Here is an 18,267-nt window from a genome sequence, read left to right as displayed (position 1 = left end):
ATCATTCTGCCACCTCGCGATAAGAAAACTGTGATTTCTTATTATTTTAAGTACCTTACAGACTGTTATTCTTATTAGATTATTCAATCGGGTGGTTAAATATACTATAAAAAGTGAATATACCATGTTTATATTTTAGCGAAATTTATTTTATACCGTCACGTAGAAAATGAACGTACAGAAAAACATAACAAATCTTAAAGCAATACCAATTTTTACACGTTAACGCTTAATTAAATTATTCTCTTAGAAAGGGATGTGGAAGGGAAAGTGGGGACTTTCCTCCAAGCTGAAAAAGAAATGTAATTTTATATTAGAAAGAAGGGCTGGATTATCAAAAAATAACAAGCAAGAATATTGTGATCAAAATATATTTACCCATTCATGTGACAGATTCTGCCATTGCAATCGAAGCTATCAATGTATGTGATATCTTCCGGTGTAAGTTTGAAGTCAAAGACCTCACTATTCTGAGCGATTCGTGATTTTGTAACTGATTTCGGGATTACAATGTGTCCACGGTCAAGCTGCAATAGATTTTCATAAATACATATTATACTTCAATGGTTCAATACGTATCACTAATTCATTCAAAAGCTACATGTATAAACATACCTGATATCTAATCAAAACTTGAGCAGGTGTTTTTTTATATTTCTTTGCCAGTTCCACCAACTTTTTGTCTTCTAACAGTTTTGGGTCATCTGGCTTAGCCCACGGTCTATCGGGAGATCCAAGAGGACTGTAAGCAGTGATAAGAATACCTTTTTCCATGCAGAATTTAGGAAGTTTCTTCTGAGTTAAATATGGATGACATTCAATCTGTAAATATAGAAACATTATAGTATTGCACCATACAATTGCACCTTGAAACAATACCATGCACTTACTTGGTTCGTAACTGGTTTGATGGTACAGATCTTCAACACTCGCTCTATCTGTTCAGAATTAAAGTTGCTGACACCAATGTTCTTTGCAAGCCCCTTAGTTACCAAACTCTCCATAACTTTCCATGTATCCACATAGTCAGCATCGCTCAAAGCAATAGAGTCATCAGCATTCTTTGGGAATAAATCACCACCCTCTTTGTATGCCATTGGCCAATGAATCAAATACAGATCCAAGTATTCAAGACCCAGATCAGACAGAGTCTTCTTCATGGCTGGTTCAACCAAGTCTGGCCTGTGATAGGTATTCCATAATTTACTTGTTATAAAAAGGTCCTGCCTTTTCACAACACCTTCGGATATCTTGGCTTTAAGAGCAGCACCAACTTCTTTCTCATTTCCATATACATGAGCACAATCGATGTGACGGTATCCTATGTCAATGGCATCCTTGACAGCTTGAGTGACTTCTCCAGGTTTGGACTAAAATCAAATATAAAGAATATTGCTCCTGTTCTATTGAAAAATGTTACATAGTTTTTTTTTTATCATGTTTTTACAAACTCTGATGTGTAACTTATCTCTTTATTATATCTGCACTATCATTCACTCAAAATAATCAGTGGAAATACACTCATAATTATATAATATCTTGAAGACAAATGTTATCAAGCATTAATCCATGTTACACATTTTTTTAAATCACTGACCCAAGTAACATGATTCGGTAAGAGACATTAAACTCTAATATAAAGGAGTATGTAGCCAATATTTTATTTAATATTTCTAATGCTTACTATGTATATATTTTGTATAATAATATACAACACGAATGTAAAGAATGTCACAGGTTGTAATTAAGTAAATTGTAACTCTGAGTCGAAGGCACGATTATCGGAAGCATTTATATTCCAGATACGATCAGGCATTAGTTCTAGTAGATTCGAGAATATCAAAAATCATATTGCGTATTAGACAATTTAACGTTCGAAAATTCTAAACCGGCATAAAAATACGTCACTCTAAGTGAAAAAAGTTCAATGACGTAACCATTTTAATTAAAAGTTTTCCAGTTCGGTGGAATAGTAGAGTAATACAGATTTTTTCCACTTTGTTCGTGGAAAACAGGGAATATGTTTGTGAAGTTAATTAGTATATATATCACGCACCTTCCATGTGCCCAAACCCAAAGCCGGCACCTCGTTGCCATTGTAGAATTTCATCATCGGTACGTTCAGGGTCATTTTGACAATTTTTACAGAATTCTTCACTCTAGTTACAGAAATGTTTTATTACGTTCGTGACACTTTTCGAGTCACACCACTATCGAATGCCACAATTCAGAGTACAATGCCGGTAGATTCGCCTAGGAGCTGCTTTTATAAATGTCCTATCGCGGATGATCGCGGGAACATCCCCACCCCTCAGATTTGCAGACCCGTATATCAAAGAACGAAACGTGATCTCTTTTAGAATTTGTCGATCATTACATAAATTTGTTCTTTTCATGTTTTTCTATCAATACTTGTATACTCCTAACTTATAACACAGAAACCGAAATTGTCAGTACTTGTTATCCTATATAAGAAATAGTATTTAAAAATGATGTAAATATTTGGGTAATCTGTTTCCGTTAAAAAATGTTCCATATTGATCACGATACATATTAGAAATGGTAATGATGATATTACTGAATAGTAATACTATCATAGTAAAAATACTGAAGATTGAAAGGAAAGCAAAAACAGGCAAAATTACTTTCAAATACTATTACCATAAAATGAAGTGTTGACTAGAATTTAATAGTTCCTTTCATTTTATTCACTTTTGCACTCCCGTATGTACATATTACGTATAACAATATATATGTTACATATGACATATCGTAAAAAGGAATTAACGTGAGAAATAAAGAAAATTTAACTTAACAGAACAAAAATTTAAGTCTACGAACCTCCCAAAACAAGTACTGCCCTGTGATCGATCTACGCGTGCGTCAAAAATTATTCGCGTGTGTGCGATTGTGTATACTTCTACGTCTTCTAAACAAGAAATTCTTTGTGTTCGTGATCCCGAACGACGGGTAAATTCGTTGTAATAAGAAACAAGCCCTATGGAAAATTACGAAGTCCGTTACAGGAAGGGACAGTTGTGATTCTCTTGATAGTCAACAATGAATGGATGTTATACACCGAGAAAACAACATTGAGTCCCCCTTCGTATGAAACGAAACCTCTTGTGAAAGCGATCCTAAACACGTTATGCTTTTTATATAGTTCCCCATCTACCGTTAGATGAAGTCTCACATAATTTTAAACCCTATTAGAATATTCTTCCAGGAACGATTCAGAAGGAAGTTCTTTTTACTATGAATTCTTATATTAATGAATGAAGTAGGACCTCCATAACCGATGTTGTAAGTATTACTACGTCACTTCAAGTACAGAAGTGGGAATCTATGAGAAAATACTGATATTTATACAGATCTTAATTCTGTTTTCTTATATGATCCTTGTCTTTGTGAAAGCATAAACGTGTAGAAACTTGTGCAATCTGGGTAAAACTGTAATAACGTTGCACTAGTCACTAACAAAGTTCCGTTATTTTTTCGTGTGTCTTCCACAGGCTACCTAATCACGATAAAAATAGGTGGGAGAAATGTTATCGCTCTTGAGTGATTTTGAACCATCGTGATATATCATTGCATAGCATCAAATGTATTATCTGGGTTAGTGGTACAGTCGATGAGAAAATGATACATATTCCATTAGGACGGGGTTATCAATCGGTAACTTCTTGTTTTCAAACGTTACAATTTTTCTTGTAAATCGGACAATAAATAAAACTGATAAACTCGTTACAGGAGTGGTTAGACTCTCGGACATGCGACTCGCAGACGAAGGAATAATGATAGCGTCTTAACGATCCGGTAAGAAAAGTCGTTAAATAATGTCTAGAGTGTTGACATAAATTTTAGACGGAAGTATCTTCTCGTATACTAAAAAAAAAGAAAGGAAGTAATGTGTGTACATATTCATGATGAAATTGTCAGACAATAATGGAAAAAAACATTGTAGCGGTTTCTGTCAGAATTTTCAAAAGAGTTCCATGAATAAATAAATATCAATATCTACGATCACATTCGATACATACGTGTGTATAAAAGTGTACCAATTAATGTTCTACCGGTGCCTCGCGATACCATTATATCGCTGTTTATTTTAATGATGCCAGTATGTGTGTACACATCGCGTAATCGATTATTCTACTCAAACATCTTAAACCAAATATATCGATTTTCTAGGTGTAATCGCGATTCATCATGATAAAATGTGTGTTTTTTTTTAAAGCAATCCGACTCCGATACGACAATATTTTTTACAATACAGGTTCAATTGCACATTCTTGGAATATACTGTAAGTGTTGAAATTTTTACGAAGGAATTCTCGGTTGAGCAGAATACATATAATCGAATTCGACTAGAAATTGCAAAATTTCATAATAATGATGAATCCAGCCTAATGTGAAATGAAGGATAAACTAAAAGAAACCTTTATTCCTCCGATTGCATCGTACAGAAGGTTTGATAAATAATAAGAACAAGCTGACACAACATATCGCTCTATGGACACAAAAAGGAACTTAGACTGAGAAATGATTGTCGTACCCAGAGTCCCGTAGAGCGGAACTTCGTACGGGAGATGACGGATATTGTTTCGATTGGTCGGAGGTCTCGCAGAACGTGGAATTCGTTTGCGGATTTTCGAACCGTATGTCCGAGGTGTCCAAATGTTCGAGTGAGTTCCAGGGTCTGCTGGAAAAACTCTCGTCGGTGTTGTCGGACCAAACGAACTCGGCTGCCCCCTCCGTGTACGAAAGGAACGGTTCCGCGGAGATCTTTCGTTTCTCGATCAAGCTGGACGGATCGTCCTCCTTCGAAAACTCTTCCGCGACCTGTCTCTCGTGTCTCAAGAACGACAACAAAGAGTCGTTTATTCGACTATCGACGGTGCAATTAAACGAGCCATTCTTCTGATTGTCGTCGCTGATTCGTTCGATCGACGTGTTCGCCGCCTCTGTTTCGCTAGGGCTCCATATCAGCGCCTCCGCCTCCTCTGTCCTCTTCGCGATACTACTGAATCTGATGACATCCGGCACGGAGGACACGGAAGTCACTGTTCTCGAGGCAACGAATAAATTAGCCGTTCCCCCTTCCGTGGTCGTGCCACCGAACGAAGCGGATTTAATCGGCGATTTGTCGAACGCGACCACGTTCTTTATAACGTTACCACACTCTCGCACTTTGTCGAGCATTCGAGACTTCCATGATCCGCACAGGCTCGTCACCGACGGCAAATTCTTCTCCGATGACAAGATCTTCTCGTTTACAGGCGACTGAACTCTGTCGGATAGTTTCGAATGGGATCTGGAAAACGGTCAAGGTGGTTCGTTCAACGGCGACCCTAAAGGATCCTCATCGATTCGCGGTGGTTGCTGTTCGGGATGTTCAGGGAATTGGAGCTCACGCTATATGGCGATTTATGGTACTCACGTCTGAACAATATGATTCATGATGTAATCGATCCCTCCCATGCAATTCACCGCAAATAATATCTGGATCGCGCGTGTGACCGTGAACGTGTCGATAACGAAAGCGCCTTCGGAAACGATTAACCGCTCTCACCGTATTATCGTTTGCTTTAAAGGTCGTGTCTGAATTTACCAAACATCGCGGCACCGGTTTGCGTTGCTTTGTGTATGACTTATCGCGGAATGTTATATATCCTTTGTATCCACGAGGCACGAGGAATAACTTGCGTTACAGATGATAGCATTCGAATTATGTCTAGGAGGCAATTTATGATCGCCAAATCGATCGATTTTGGTTATTCCTTCGATAAAATGGTAAAGGGAGGCGGCACTGCGCCCAACACGGTACAAACATCGTAAAGAAATATCGTAATTCCGCGATATGAGGGGACGAGAACGATGGAAAGTGCGATCGAGGGACGCAATTGTCGTCGCTGTACAGCGAAAAATTCCATCCAGACGGCGGCGAATAGGCAGAGTAGAAACAATTTCGCTCGTTGAGTGAATCATTCTGAGAAAGGGTCCGCGCCCACATCTTTTAGATCCATTGAACTTGAAGGATATTAGGTGTAGAATTCTCAGCGAGCATAAATCGCGGTACCAGTGCGTGTAGACTTGTGTCAGTATGCAGGACGGTCCGTTACTATAATATTCATGATTTTCATCTCATTATCAGTGGTATCTCCGATACGGACCACCTGTTTATACTGCAGTTCCAGAGAACAGTTGAACATCGATAATAAATCAGGTATAGAATCGGGTGTCAGGACTATCAAATCAAAGAAAGACTAGTTTCATTCGATACGAAAATATATTTTATTTTTACTATCGCGCACTCAACATTATTTAGATTCCCATAAACTCTTGCACTCCCCTTTCGTACTCGTCTAATATGAATTACATTCATTTGTTCGCTGTTCTTTCAGAATCAATAATAGAAGGACAATTATGTACATAAGAGTATAGTGACCTTCCAGTTTTGCTCCACTTCGTTTAATCGTATTTCCGCAACCCTGTCGCCAGTCAATTACGGAAAACTATCTGCTGTTGGCGTTACGAACGGTTCCCGGAAAGTAACCTTCCCTATATAGCTTCCGGAATGGATCGTTAGAATATCGATCGGTCATTCGTGACTATTAGACTGCGAAGGTTCGTGCATTTACAGAATTATACGCGCGTTTAAAGCATGATGAATTGAAAACTTTCAACGAAAGATTCGGTGCGTTTATTTTACTTTCAAATGAACAAACTCATTAACAATTCCCCCCGCGCTATTTAACCAAGGGGGCAACCAAAAATTTGATAGCCCTGGCTCACAAAAAATCTTAAACTGACTCGATGAAATTACATTTTTTTTCATTATCGTGATAATGAACGTTGAGAATGACAATTTGCATAAACATCCGCAGTCTAATAACGATACAATGAACCAGTCGACGTGAATTACGAAACAAAGGTTACACCTGGCGGCCTGTGTTATCTGTTCAGATCGTATTACGAAAGGAAACAAAACTGTTCCTTATTAGAAGAAGTACACACTTGCGATCGATGCAAACATGAATGAGCACCATTCAAGGCGACTCGGCTCGTTACGTTTGCGCCTTTATGTATGATATCACTCGAAACGGAGAGTCCGAAATTTTCCATGGCGTTCAATAAACTTAATTGACTAGATGCGAGGGTCAAACGAGTGCCGAATTACGGCGTGAGATTATGTAAGTTTAACGGAGGGTTATATGCCTTACTATTAATTTTGTACTGGATATTTGACGGGCTGTTTCCTGCTGGTAGGCGTCCTTACCGTGAAACATTTATTGCTCGAACGGATAGTGCTTGTGAGCCTTGGCGCTAGAAACATAAGGAAGACGATATGAGTTACTTGAAGTTAAATTTGAATTTATATCAACGAACAATTTGGATAATTACTCGCCGAATCGCGCCACGCGTTGGCCATTACCGATGGTCGCTATGGCCGCCATTTCCTCGGCCGTCAAGGAAAAATCGATTATGTCGATATTCTCTTTCAATCGGCTGGGTGTTACGGTTTTCGGAATGATCGCGATACCTTTCTGCAACTGGAACGTTTTAAAGAAAATGAAAATTACGCTGTGCCAAAAAGATCTGGGTCAGCTGATAAAGAGGTGTTTTGTCTGTCGATAGCAGCCATTTCGGACGCAATGTCAAAAACAAGAAAAAAAATTTGCATAATATCTCTGGCGAGCGGATAAAAGAATATAAGTAAGAATTATTAGTTCTATTATTATTCCTTTTTTTTTTTTAAATTATGGTTGATCATTTTGATAAAAATTTAACTTATACTTTTCTGCTCGTCCACCAGACATATATCTTATGACCTGATTTCGATTCCGAGCTGTAATCACTTGACGCGTTCGATCGATTTCCACCAACGTATCTTTTCACAATTCCATAATGCTTCGCGGATTATCAACTCTATTCGCTGAAGTGCTCGATGGAATCAGATGTATATACCGATTGCCTAAACCGAGGTCGCCTAACTTTAGCTGCCGTCAACGACGAAAACACTCCGTAGAATTGCTCACCAGATAACGCAAAGCAATTTGTGGGCTAGTCTTGTTGTACTTTTTCGAAAGTTCCACGATTTTCGGATGATCCAAGTTGTTCGGTATTGCGGATCGGTTTCCAGGCTGTCCCAACGGCGAATAACCGGTCACCGTGATGTTGTTTTTAGCGCAGAATTCGATTAACGGTGTCTGATTCATGTTCACGTTGACTTCGATCTACAATTAAATATCTCCCATTACGATGTATCGAAATCAATAGACAGATATCGAACGGAACACGATCGTTGTTACCTGATTGTTTACAGGTAAAGTTTTAGCTGCCCCGAGCAGACGTGTGATTTGTTCGACGTTGAAATTGCTAATACCGATACTCTTTGCCAATCCTAATTTTACACACTCCTCCATTCCTCTCCATGTATCCAAATAATCGGTATCCGACATTATAAGAGCACCATTCGCATCTCTGGGCATCAGGTCACCGCCTTCCTAAGGAATAACTAGTAAACCACTAGCATACACGCGCCACAAAAGTGATCTAAACCCACGCAAATTAATTGCTGAGACTTACCTGGAATGCAAACGGCCAGTGTATCAAGTATAGATCCACATAAGTCAAGCCAAGGTTCTCCAAGGACATTTTACATGCTGGTACAACGCTCTCCTCCTTATGGAAATTGTTCCAAAGCTACAAACGACAGAAAGCACAATTTTATTCTTTATGTACAAGGGTGTACCATGACATATGAGGCCCACTTGACTACGGGCGAGAAACACAAAAACAATGAAAAACAAAGTTTATATTAACAAGTGTCTTATTTGAGTTCTCCAATTACATCCTCTTTTATACTTGAATAATATTTATTACGATTAAATTCAATTATTATTTTATTTTTAATCAGTCACAGTCCTCGATAGAAAATATACATTTCTATTTAATCCTTGCTTCTATAAAATTCACTTGAGAAATCTGAATTTTCACAAACATCCGCTGACTAGTCAATTAGAGCATATATTAACAGGAAAGTTTTAAAATTATTTTTGTTACCACAATTTCATTATTTTTGTAATTACATTTAGATCCAAGACACTTTATCTTCGTGCAAAGATTCATAATGTAAGTAATTAAATCACCTTGGTTGTGATGAAGAGATCCTCTCTCTTCACGGTACCGTCCTTAATTTTCATTTGAACCGCCGCACCGATTTCTTTTTCATTCTGATAGTAATACGCCGTGTCAATGTGACGGTAACCAACATTTATTGCCTCTATCACGGCTTTCTCCACCTCTCCAGAACGGGACTAACGAATGAAACATGTAATTAAATATTAATATTTGCGTTTCAGTACAATGTTTAGGCCTTTACACAGTCCAGAAACGTTCAAATTAACCGCACGGAACGTCACGTGATACGGTGCCAGAGAAATGTGCGTGAACAAAGACTTTTTTTATTCGGGAGATAGATTAGAAAGATTATTTTTATCAAACAGACTTTTAGACGTCCAATTAATTATGTTTTATAGGGTGACATGGATGTTTACTAACCTGATATGTGCCCAAGCCAATAACTGGTATCTTATGTCCATTGGAAAACGTAAGATTTGGTATTTGCGCCATTATTAATGAATGAAGGCAATTTTTAAAGACACGGAGAAACAATATGTTTAGGCTTTTCTGTTGTGCCTTGAAATTTAGACACAAAAATCCACGATATTCTAGAGACTAACTGCGGGAAGTCTATCGTGCCACGTCTATTTCATAGTATTCATCATAAACATTACGTAACAACCATGACGATGCGAACGATGTTAGATAGCCAGGATTAGAAATCTACTGATAGATATTGCACAATAGAATTTCGACACTGCGCCGCGTTATCCTAAAGTTGTTTGCATTAACAATCCTGAATATGTTAACAAATGGATACACCTTTTATTAATATTTACAAACTAAAGTAAAAGTGGAATGTCAGTAGTCACGAGATTTTTGCAACAATGTTTTCTAAACGTAATAAAATGATTTATTAATAAAAACAGCAGTTACAATTTTTAGTATATTGCAATGTAATTACATAATAATTTGCGTTAAATGGTATTTGAGTCTTATAATTTGAATGCCTTTTTAGAATTCTATATTGAATGGATAGTCCTTGTGCTTCATGAACCTAAATAGAATAATTTAGGTAATAATGGAAATGTTTAGTGCTGAGATAACTAATTTTATATATTCTTGGATAATAAAACTTACAGTTCAGGAGCGACTACTCGCATTCCACGGTCGAGTGCGTCTATCGATGCAATTTCTTCTGGTGTCAGTTTAAAATCAAAGATACTAATATTCTGCTCTATACGTTCCTTTGAACTGGATTTTGGTATAGGGATCGTACCGATGTCAATCTGTAGCGGGAAATACGTTAAATATGTCTTGTATAATAACCAACCTACTTAGAATCCTTTATGGCATACTAATGTTTAGTTTACCAAATATCGCAAAATGATTTGGGCAGGCGTTTTGCCATATTTTTTGCCAAGTTTAAGTATTTCCGGTGACTCGAGGGCCGAAACTTGGGGTTCATCGGGTTTTGCCCAAGGTCGCAAAGGTGAACCAAATGGACTATAAGCTGTGATAGCTATGCCACGCTCGGCGCAAAATTTTTGTAGCTTCTTTTGGTTCAACCTCGGGTGGCATTCGATTTGATTCATTACTGGCTTGATTGTGGCCACTGATAAGACACGTTGAATTTGCTGGGAATTGAAATTGCTGAGACCGATACTCTTTGTTAGTCCTAACTTCACGCATTCCTCCATACCACGCCAGGTGTCCAGATAATCCTCATCTCCGCATAAAGGATTTCCATCCTTATCTACTGGCCACAGACAATCTGCATTTCCCTAATACAACAAACAGCTAACAAACATAATCTTTTAATATGTATTCTTGGTTTAATTTTCTGAACTTACAGTAAAAGCCATAGGCCAGTGAACCAGGTAAAGATCCACATAGTCCAAACCAAAGTTTTTAACTGACTTTATGCATGCTGGCACTACATCTTCCCTCTTGTGGAATACATTCCATAACTGCAAGCAAAACCATTTTGAATGTACTATGGTTAAATCAAGTTTGAGCCTAGATATACACAAACATATTTTTAGTTAGAACATTTATCTTGTTTTGAAAAACATGTATGTATGTTTCATTTTCTAACTAATAGTGCACACAACTATTCATATAAAGAGCTTACCGATTTTATGCTTAATCTCAGGATAGCAAAAAGTTTATTTTTGTTGGAGACAAAAAGTTTTTAATAGAATGAACAAATTTCTGTTTGGTTCTAGTTTTTATAAATTAATTAATAAAAGTCTATATTTGCATAACATCCACAGTCTATTTAAATATATATAACATGGAAACATTTGGATGCCAGTTTTATAGGCGAGCAACTTTTTAATAACGATAACACTTTGTGCATGAAGTTACCTTTGTTGTAATGAATAAATCTTCTCTCTTAACGACGCCCTCGTCAATTTTTTCACGTATAGCTTTACCGATTTCTTTTTCGTTACCATAAATGAAAGCACAATCGAAATGACGGTATCCGGCATCCACTGCATCTCGTATGGCCTGCTCGACAGAACTTGGATCGTCCTTTAAATTAAAATTATTACTGTTAAAAATACAGATATTTTCGTAACGTATTACATTACAATATACTTACTCCTCCTTGCCAAGTGCCGAGCCCTAACACGGGTATTTTTTGTACATTACTTAAAGTAATCGTTGGTGCAGCCATCATTACAATTTTTTAATAATGCGCGATTTGTCACTGTCACTCGCTTGAGTGTGCTGAAACAAGTATGTATACCATTCTACCGTTACGTAAGTATATAATATCGTATGCTAGATGATCCCCCCACTTAATAAATTCTGTCAGGTAGTTGTTATCTCATTATTTTGATTCAATTTATCCTGTCATTATCGTGAAACGTTATAAAAATATGGTGATATCAAACAGCAAAATACTTATCCAGTTACCGCGATAGTAGTCAATGTTTTATTCCATGTTCAAAGTACAACAATACGGGACTCCGAATAAATATGAGTCTGCTTCATATAAAAAACTTTCAAGATAAGAAAAAAATAACGAACAACTTTCAAGTACATATAATATGCATATTCATATTTACAATAGGATTAGAGTTACAAAGAATGTGTTACAATTAGAGTCAGGTGATAGAGATAAATACATTCATACCGAATCCAAGTATCTTCACTACTTAAATGTAAAAAAATACATGAACCTGTATTATCAGTAAAAATATGTTACTTTATTTTCTGCATATGATTCATGCAGATTCTACGTTTAAAACAGTTTTTACATCTTCACTATTATCTGCCATATGCTGCCTCTCCTTTTTAGCATTTTTATTCTGATTTCTTATCTTTTTTGAGTCCTTCCCGCCAGTTTCTAAATCAATTATTGTTTTTGCACGTGTACCAGGCCCCCAGTTGACAGTAGGATTATGCTGAAACCGGGTGAGACGTTTCTGCCTAGAAGCTGGATTAGCCAGAGGATGTATATCAAACGAAATGTTTGTAGTAATTGGTGTGTTCAATATGTTTAAGGCAGAACTGTCATTTGGCAATTTATCTCGTTTTATGGGACGATCCTTTGCCCATGTCCGTACAATATCCCATATTACTTCATTTGGTGCATCCGTTTTTATGGATGTTTTATTTGCATGCGAATATGACACATTATATCCTGCATTCAACAATGCAGACCTGAACATTACCATTGATGGTGTATGACATTTAACAACAGACATTAAACGATCCAACGTATAATATAATGGAATATCTAATTCTTCATGAATAACATTTAAAACTCCTTGTATCCTTTTCATAGTTTTCAATGTCATAATATTTAAATGACATAAAAGTGTAGAGACAAATTCTTGGTCATGCAAGGCACCCAGCCATATAGGTCCTCCAGCAAGTTGTTTGTGTTTACAGACTTTACAGAGCTGATCCACGCAAGGCGAGGGTGTAATTTTATAAATTCCAGAGGGCTTTCTAACGCATAATGGTTGAGTATTGAGACTTTCGCAGCCTGTACATTGATATACCATTCCTATGTTGATAGTATTTTCTTTGCATTTAATTTGACTGGAAAATACTTTCACAAATACTCTGATGTAAAAATCAGCACTTACAGAAAGCACTGGTATTATGTATCTTCCATAGCGAGCTGCATGGGAAGCAATATTTTGCAATAAAATACGTAATGCTATTTCATGACATGCTTTAGACTTCAAGGAAATGGCTCCGTATTTCAGATAACAAGTTTCAGGACAATTTCCAGCTAGCACAGCCATATCTGTGGCTGTAACTATAAGCAATCCACCGTCAGATACACATTGAACAGCCCCATCCAAGAATATTGTCGGACAACCATATGGATCCAAGTCTACAACATCAAAACGTTCTCTTCTACTCTGATACATCAATAATGTTGCATCTTCATGACTTGGTTTAATAAGGTGTTCTATTCCATTGTGTTCTATGTTTCTTTTAATGCTTTCTACTGCTTTTGCAGAGATATCATTGGCTACAATTTGTTTTATACCTTGTACTTCTTTAGCATAGCGTATGCTCCTCAAACCTGTTGCAGATAAAGCTTCTAATATAGTTATTCCATCCTGTTTCATTAGACCGTTCTTTGATACTTCTTTATTCCTGGTTTTGGCATAGATCATTAACACTGCTACACTAAGATCTCTATTAAATTCTTGTACAGGATTATAAAACACATTCCTATTGCTCACGAGAATTTCTGCTTCTCCTTCTTTTAATGTTATATCCTCTAATTTTGGTTTTTTTGTGCATTGTTTATTGTCCATATTAAATACAAATGCTTTAGATAAATGTTTTGCTTGGCGATAATACGTAAACTGCCCTTGAAAACCAAACTAATCAATTTGATGTCTATTTACTAAATTGTTTACAAGTATCACGTGCAAAGACGTACTTTTTGTCCGAATAACGTTTTCTATAATCGTATTATTGTAGGCATATACCTTTAATAAATAAAGCTTGATTTAACATTCTGTGTTCTTCTGTAATTAGTATTATTTAAGAATGTTGAGAATAAAACATACAAATCGTAAAATGTATTTATGCAAACATAACCATTAGACATATGACGCGACCAAAATACATAAGTACTTAAAAATTTAACGGTTTCAGAATGAGTAGAATTCTTTTAACAAAGTTGCAAGCCAAGGAAACTGACAACTCAAAATGAAAAAAAAACGTCAACTCGTTAAATAAATTCTTTGAACAAATTTTCAAAGAAAGTAATGTATGGATAATTTAAATATATTTATTTAGACATAGGTATATTTAAATTGTATCCACAACAAGATAGACATCATTTAACACAAAAATTACTATGTTAAAGCAGAACAAATTTTTTACTTACAATATACTCAGTGTTTTGCTCTGTTCCTCTAAGTATTTAAATTATACAAGTAAATGATTCCCCCCAAAAAATCTATCTAAATATAAAAATTTCCAAAATAATGTCTCTAAAAAACATTCGGTACAGAAAATTTTAACTGCAATACGTATCTGACGTTATCTTAGCGATATCATATTCCAGGAAAAGATTATTGTAAAGATGGGAAAGAAAAAAACTACCTCCAAAATACATTATCAGTTATCAGAATGATATCTCTCTGGTAACTTTTTTAGATATCTGAACAGTGATTTTCTTCAGATGTCTTACACGGGTCTGACGGGCACTTGCGGGCACTTACGGGTCTTTTACTGTCTTTTACGGATATCTGCAGATAACTCTGGTTAACTGGGATGAATGTTTTAGACGTGGAACAAGTGGAACATAAATATATACATGCATCCATTCTGCTTGACACTGTGAGTTATAGAATTGATACACAATGAATATTTGTTTTAAACTAGAATTAAAAATTATTACCATTCTAAAGATCCCCATGTTACGTTCTTTGTTTGTTTTGAAAATTCACTAGACGGGGAATAACCGTTCCAAGTTCCACATGATTATACCAGATTATACGAAGGGAGAGTCAGAAAGAGTCATCATTCCGTCATTGTTGTAAATGTTTTTCTTCAAAAATCTTCAATACTGTATGTAATAATTTCTACCTGCATAACTTAAAAGGAAATACATTTAGAAGAGGTCAAGTAAGAATAATTTCTATAAATTTTCTTTTATTATTACAGTTACATAGATGGCGAGTTTTATTTATTTATAGCCTACTTCTTTGTTTAAAGTTCAGCGTAGTAGAAATGTAATCTTAGTTAAAGATAAGCAATCTAATTGTAACATATGTAAGTACTGTGTTAGTGTTTTCAGTAAAATGTATCATGTTTACAGGTAAATTCTTTTCTATATCACTTTAGACTGTGTTTCTTCAAAGTATTACAAGAATGGAGGTACAGGGTCCACGTCTTGCACCTTTATCTGATATTGGTAACATGGCTGAGAATTGGCAAGAATGGAAAAAAAGTTTTCAAGTATATTTGAAAGAAAATGATTGTAATACAAAGTCACAAGATTTAAAAGTATATATTCTGAAAGAAAATATAGGAAAAGTTGGACTGAATGTTATACAGAACATAATTTTAAAAAACCCAAAAGATGGCAATGATATGAATATTTTATTAGAAAAACTTGATGATCACTTTAAACCTCGTGAATCTGAAGTTAAAATACGATACAACTTTTTTAAAAGATCCCAAAGAAAAAATGAATCTATTGAAACTTATATTGAAGTATTGCAGGTAGTTTATACTTGAACATTTCTGTATATTCTTCTTAAGTTATTCAATATTTATATTTTTATTTTATTTTTTAGGAAATAGCAAAAAAATGTAATTTTGGACACTTGACAAACAGTCTTATTAGGGACAAAGTAATTTTAAATATAAAGGATGAAGAACTTCTGAAAGTACTGATGACAATAGAATACCTTGATTTGTTCAAATTAGTGGTTCATTATAATTTGTATAATAAAAGAAAAAATAGTGAGACTTCTACGAAAGATATGGCTTCTGTTAATAATGCTCAAGTTAAGAATATTGATAATGAAAATGCAAAGGCAACTGAAACAAAAAAACAATCAGAGGAGATAAATAAAATAAGCAGGACTGAAGGTCATAACAAAAAGATACACTCTTACAGTAAAAATAATAATAATCAGGTTACAAATACTGTGGATAAAAGTTGTAAGTCAAATAGTGCACAATTTAGGAAAAATTGTTGGAAATGCGATCAAAAACATCCTCTGAGATGTTGTCCTGCTTGGGGATTCAAATGTGGAAAGTGTGGTGATCATAATCATTATACTCAATGTTGTAGAATGTACGTTCCAAAAAATGAAGAAAAAAACATGAATGTATGTAGTATAATTTTTTTTATTTGTTTATGCTCAAAATAATCATATTTTTTGTTCATTTTATTATTTTTACCCTTATATTGTACTTTCTATTAATTTCAGACAAACATAAATGCAAACATCCAAATGAAACAGAAAGAAGATCCGAAGGTAAAAGAAAAATATTTATATCATTGTAATAAATATTTGTTGTGTTTTTTCTGAATTCTTATTTTTTTTTTCATTAGCTTAGCTCTGCATATTATAACAATGTAAGATCACCTGCTCAGCCTTCGTATTTTGCAACATCAAATTTGGTATTGTATTTTATAATATTTCAAACTAAGTTGAAAATTAATAAAACACCTATTTTTATAGTGTCCTACTCCTACTGCACCACCACTTCATGAAGTTGAGAATGAATTATATCCAAACTTAAAATATATGAAGAATTCAAAAGGCATATCGGTATGCTTTTATTTATCTTTACAGGGAAATGATATTATTTATTACAAACAAATAAAAAGGTAATATTAATATGTTTAACATTTTTGTAGCATTTAAATGTATTAGAAACTCGAGTGTCAAAAGAAAAGTTTCAGAAGAATGAAGCACCACAGGTAATTTATTTTCCAATATTGCATAATAACTCTTGAATGTTGTTAAATATTTCAATTTCATATTGATTAAAATGATAAAATTCATTAATTTCTACACACGTACAGCTTCCGAAAGTTCAAGTAGAACAGTACAATCGTGAAGTACAAAACAGTGAAACTGTGAAGGTTGAAGACCATAAGAACCACTTCACAGCCCGAACCCCAAAAAATGACTCATGCAGAATAGCATAGAAGTAGGTATCGCGTATCATTGAAGGCAAAGATGAAATGTTAATTTGGTTGTTTATATTTTAAGTTGTACATTTGACAATAGAATGAAGAAACAAAATATACGTCTATAACTATATATATCGACAACAGTAAATAAATTTTAACTTTGATATACAACATACAACGTTGTTACATTGGTCCCTAAATTAAATTAAAATCGATCACTACGAACATTAAAAAAAAAAACAAATGGCACGTTACATGAATGTTATGTATCCTTTTTTCATTATTTATGGTCAATTTCAAAAAGTTAACTAAAACTACATGCGTATAGTTTTACCTTTCCGCTCGTCACTAATTATGGATAAAATTAATGAATACATTTATTATTCACATTTTAAGCAGATAATGTCGTACAACAGTGCTTAATTGACATATACAATTTGTTAACAAATTAAATAAATAAAGCACTAATCTCTTTGGTATGAGACTCACATGATAATTGCGATTAAAAAGTGTTGTATAATGTTTTATAAAAGTACATTATATTTTTCCTATTACATGATATAGTGCCTTATAACTGACTCATTTAGTTTCATTAGAATTTCTTACTCCATTCATAATAATATGTCATGGTATTGTACAGCAATAAAATACATTGTAATACATTATATTTAATCGTGCATCCAATTACTTTCTATCTATGGAATTGATGTTTCACTGTTTTTTTATATGGAAAAACTTATAGAATTATGACCCATTGTTTTAAATAAATTAACATATACAAGATTATGCATATCTTGTCGTCGATTGATGTAAAAAGCATAAATCCTTAATCTTAGTCTACTAAATCACAATGAATCAGTAATGCTTAGGCCATATTTGCATGTTGCCAATGTTGGTTTTATAAAGAAGAATTAAAAAGTGTTAACAATATTGTAAACTTTAGAAATAGCTCTTTCCAATTTTCTATACGAATATAGTAAAACAGTAGAAAATAC

At 34.8% G+C, this 18,267-nt stretch overlaps 6 protein-coding genes across 8 annotated transcripts; 1 reads left to right on the top strand and 5 right to left on the bottom strand.

Moving 5' to 3' along the window:
• Positions 1-127: 127 nt before the first annotated feature.
• LOC107189197 (aldose reductase-like) lies at positions 128-2,291 on the bottom strand. Its single transcript, XM_015577675.1, has 5 exons — positions 2,057-2,291; positions 891-1,370; positions 616-822; positions 379-527; positions 128-289 (listed from the first exon to the last, which is right to left on the bottom strand). Exons 1-5 carry the CDS (start codon positions 2,129-2,131, stop codon positions 247-249), a joined length of 954 nt encoding a protein of 317 aa, XP_015433161.1. The 5' UTR covers positions 2,132-2,291; the 3' UTR covers positions 128-246.
• A 2,133-nt stretch (positions 2,292-4,424) lies between these two features.
• On the bottom strand, positions 4,425-5,559 carry LOC107189214. The gene is made up of 2 exons (XM_015577699.1): positions 5,441-5,559; positions 4,425-5,314 (listed from the first exon to the last, which is right to left on the bottom strand). The coding sequence occupies exons 1-2, from the start codon at positions 5,479-5,481 to the stop codon at positions 4,531-4,533; spliced, it is 825 nt and encodes a 274-aa protein (XP_015433185.1). The 5' UTR covers positions 5,482-5,559; the 3' UTR covers positions 4,425-4,530.
• Positions 5,560-6,281: 722 nt separating this feature from the next.
• LOC107189195 (aldose reductase-like) lies at positions 6,282-9,759 on the bottom strand. Its single transcript, XM_015577673.1, has 7 exons — positions 9,565-9,759; positions 9,153-9,320; positions 8,590-8,706; positions 8,313-8,507; positions 8,040-8,237; positions 7,405-7,553; positions 6,282-7,326 (listed from the first exon to the last, which is right to left on the bottom strand). The coding sequence occupies exons 1-7, from the start codon at positions 9,634-9,636 to the stop codon at positions 7,290-7,292; spliced, it is 936 nt and encodes a 311-aa protein (XP_015433159.1). The 5' UTR covers positions 9,637-9,759; the 3' UTR covers positions 6,282-7,289.
• Positions 9,760-10,089: 330 nt separating this feature from the next.
• LOC107189245 (1,5-anhydro-D-fructose reductase-like) lies at positions 10,090-14,881 on the bottom strand. Of its 3 annotated transcripts, none has more exons than XM_015577733.1 (7): positions 14,719-14,881; positions 11,735-11,862; positions 11,497-11,664; positions 10,980-11,096; positions 10,500-10,910; positions 10,267-10,415; positions 10,090-10,183 (listed from the first exon to the last, which is right to left on the bottom strand). In XM_015577733.1, the coding sequence occupies exons 2-7, from the start codon at positions 11,810-11,812 to the stop codon at positions 10,141-10,143; spliced, it is 966 nt and encodes a 321-aa protein (XP_015433219.1). In that variant the 5' UTR covers positions 11,813-11,862; positions 14,719-14,881; the 3' UTR covers positions 10,090-10,140. The 3 variants fall into 3 exon arrangements, with proteins under 3 accessions (XP_015433219.1, XP_015433218.1, XP_015433217.1); XM_015577732.1 differs by lacking the exon at positions 14,719-14,881 and adding an exon at positions 14,501-14,561; XM_015577731.1 differs by lacking the exon at positions 14,719-14,881 and adding an exon at positions 14,097-14,218.
• LOC107189244 (probable tRNA (guanine(26)-N(2))-dimethyltransferase) lies at positions 12,341-13,983 on the bottom strand. Its single transcript, XM_015577730.1, has one exon. The coding sequence runs from the start codon at positions 13,917-13,919 to the stop codon at positions 12,363-12,365; it is 1,557 nt and encodes a 518-aa protein (XP_015433216.1). The 5' UTR covers positions 13,920-13,983; the 3' UTR covers positions 12,341-12,362.
• A 239-nt stretch (positions 14,882-15,120) lies between the features above and the next one.
• LOC107189175 (protein PFF0380w-like) lies at positions 15,121-17,672 on the top strand. Its single transcript, XM_015577651.1, has 8 exons — positions 15,121-15,243; positions 15,437-15,843; positions 15,918-16,457; positions 16,560-16,607; positions 16,685-16,753; positions 16,815-16,904; positions 16,994-17,056; positions 17,162-17,672. The coding sequence occupies exons 2-8, from the start codon at positions 15,490-15,492 to the stop codon at positions 17,285-17,287; spliced, it is 1,290 nt and encodes a 429-aa protein (XP_015433137.1). The 5' UTR covers positions 15,121-15,243; positions 15,437-15,489; the 3' UTR covers positions 17,288-17,672.
• The last annotated feature ends 595 nt before the right edge of the window (positions 17,673-18,267 follow it).

Source organism: Dufourea novaeangliae, unplaced genomic scaffold (genome assembly GCF_001272555.1).
Source record: "Dufourea novaeangliae isolate 0120121106 unplaced genomic scaffold, ASM127255v1 scaffold146, whole genome shotgun sequence".
Taxonomy (NCBI): Eukaryota; Metazoa; Arthropoda; class Insecta; order Hymenoptera; family Halictidae; genus Dufourea; species Dufourea novaeangliae.
The sequence above is the reverse complement of the archived record's forward strand: the minus strand, read 5'-3'. Positions and strand labels throughout refer to the sequence as shown.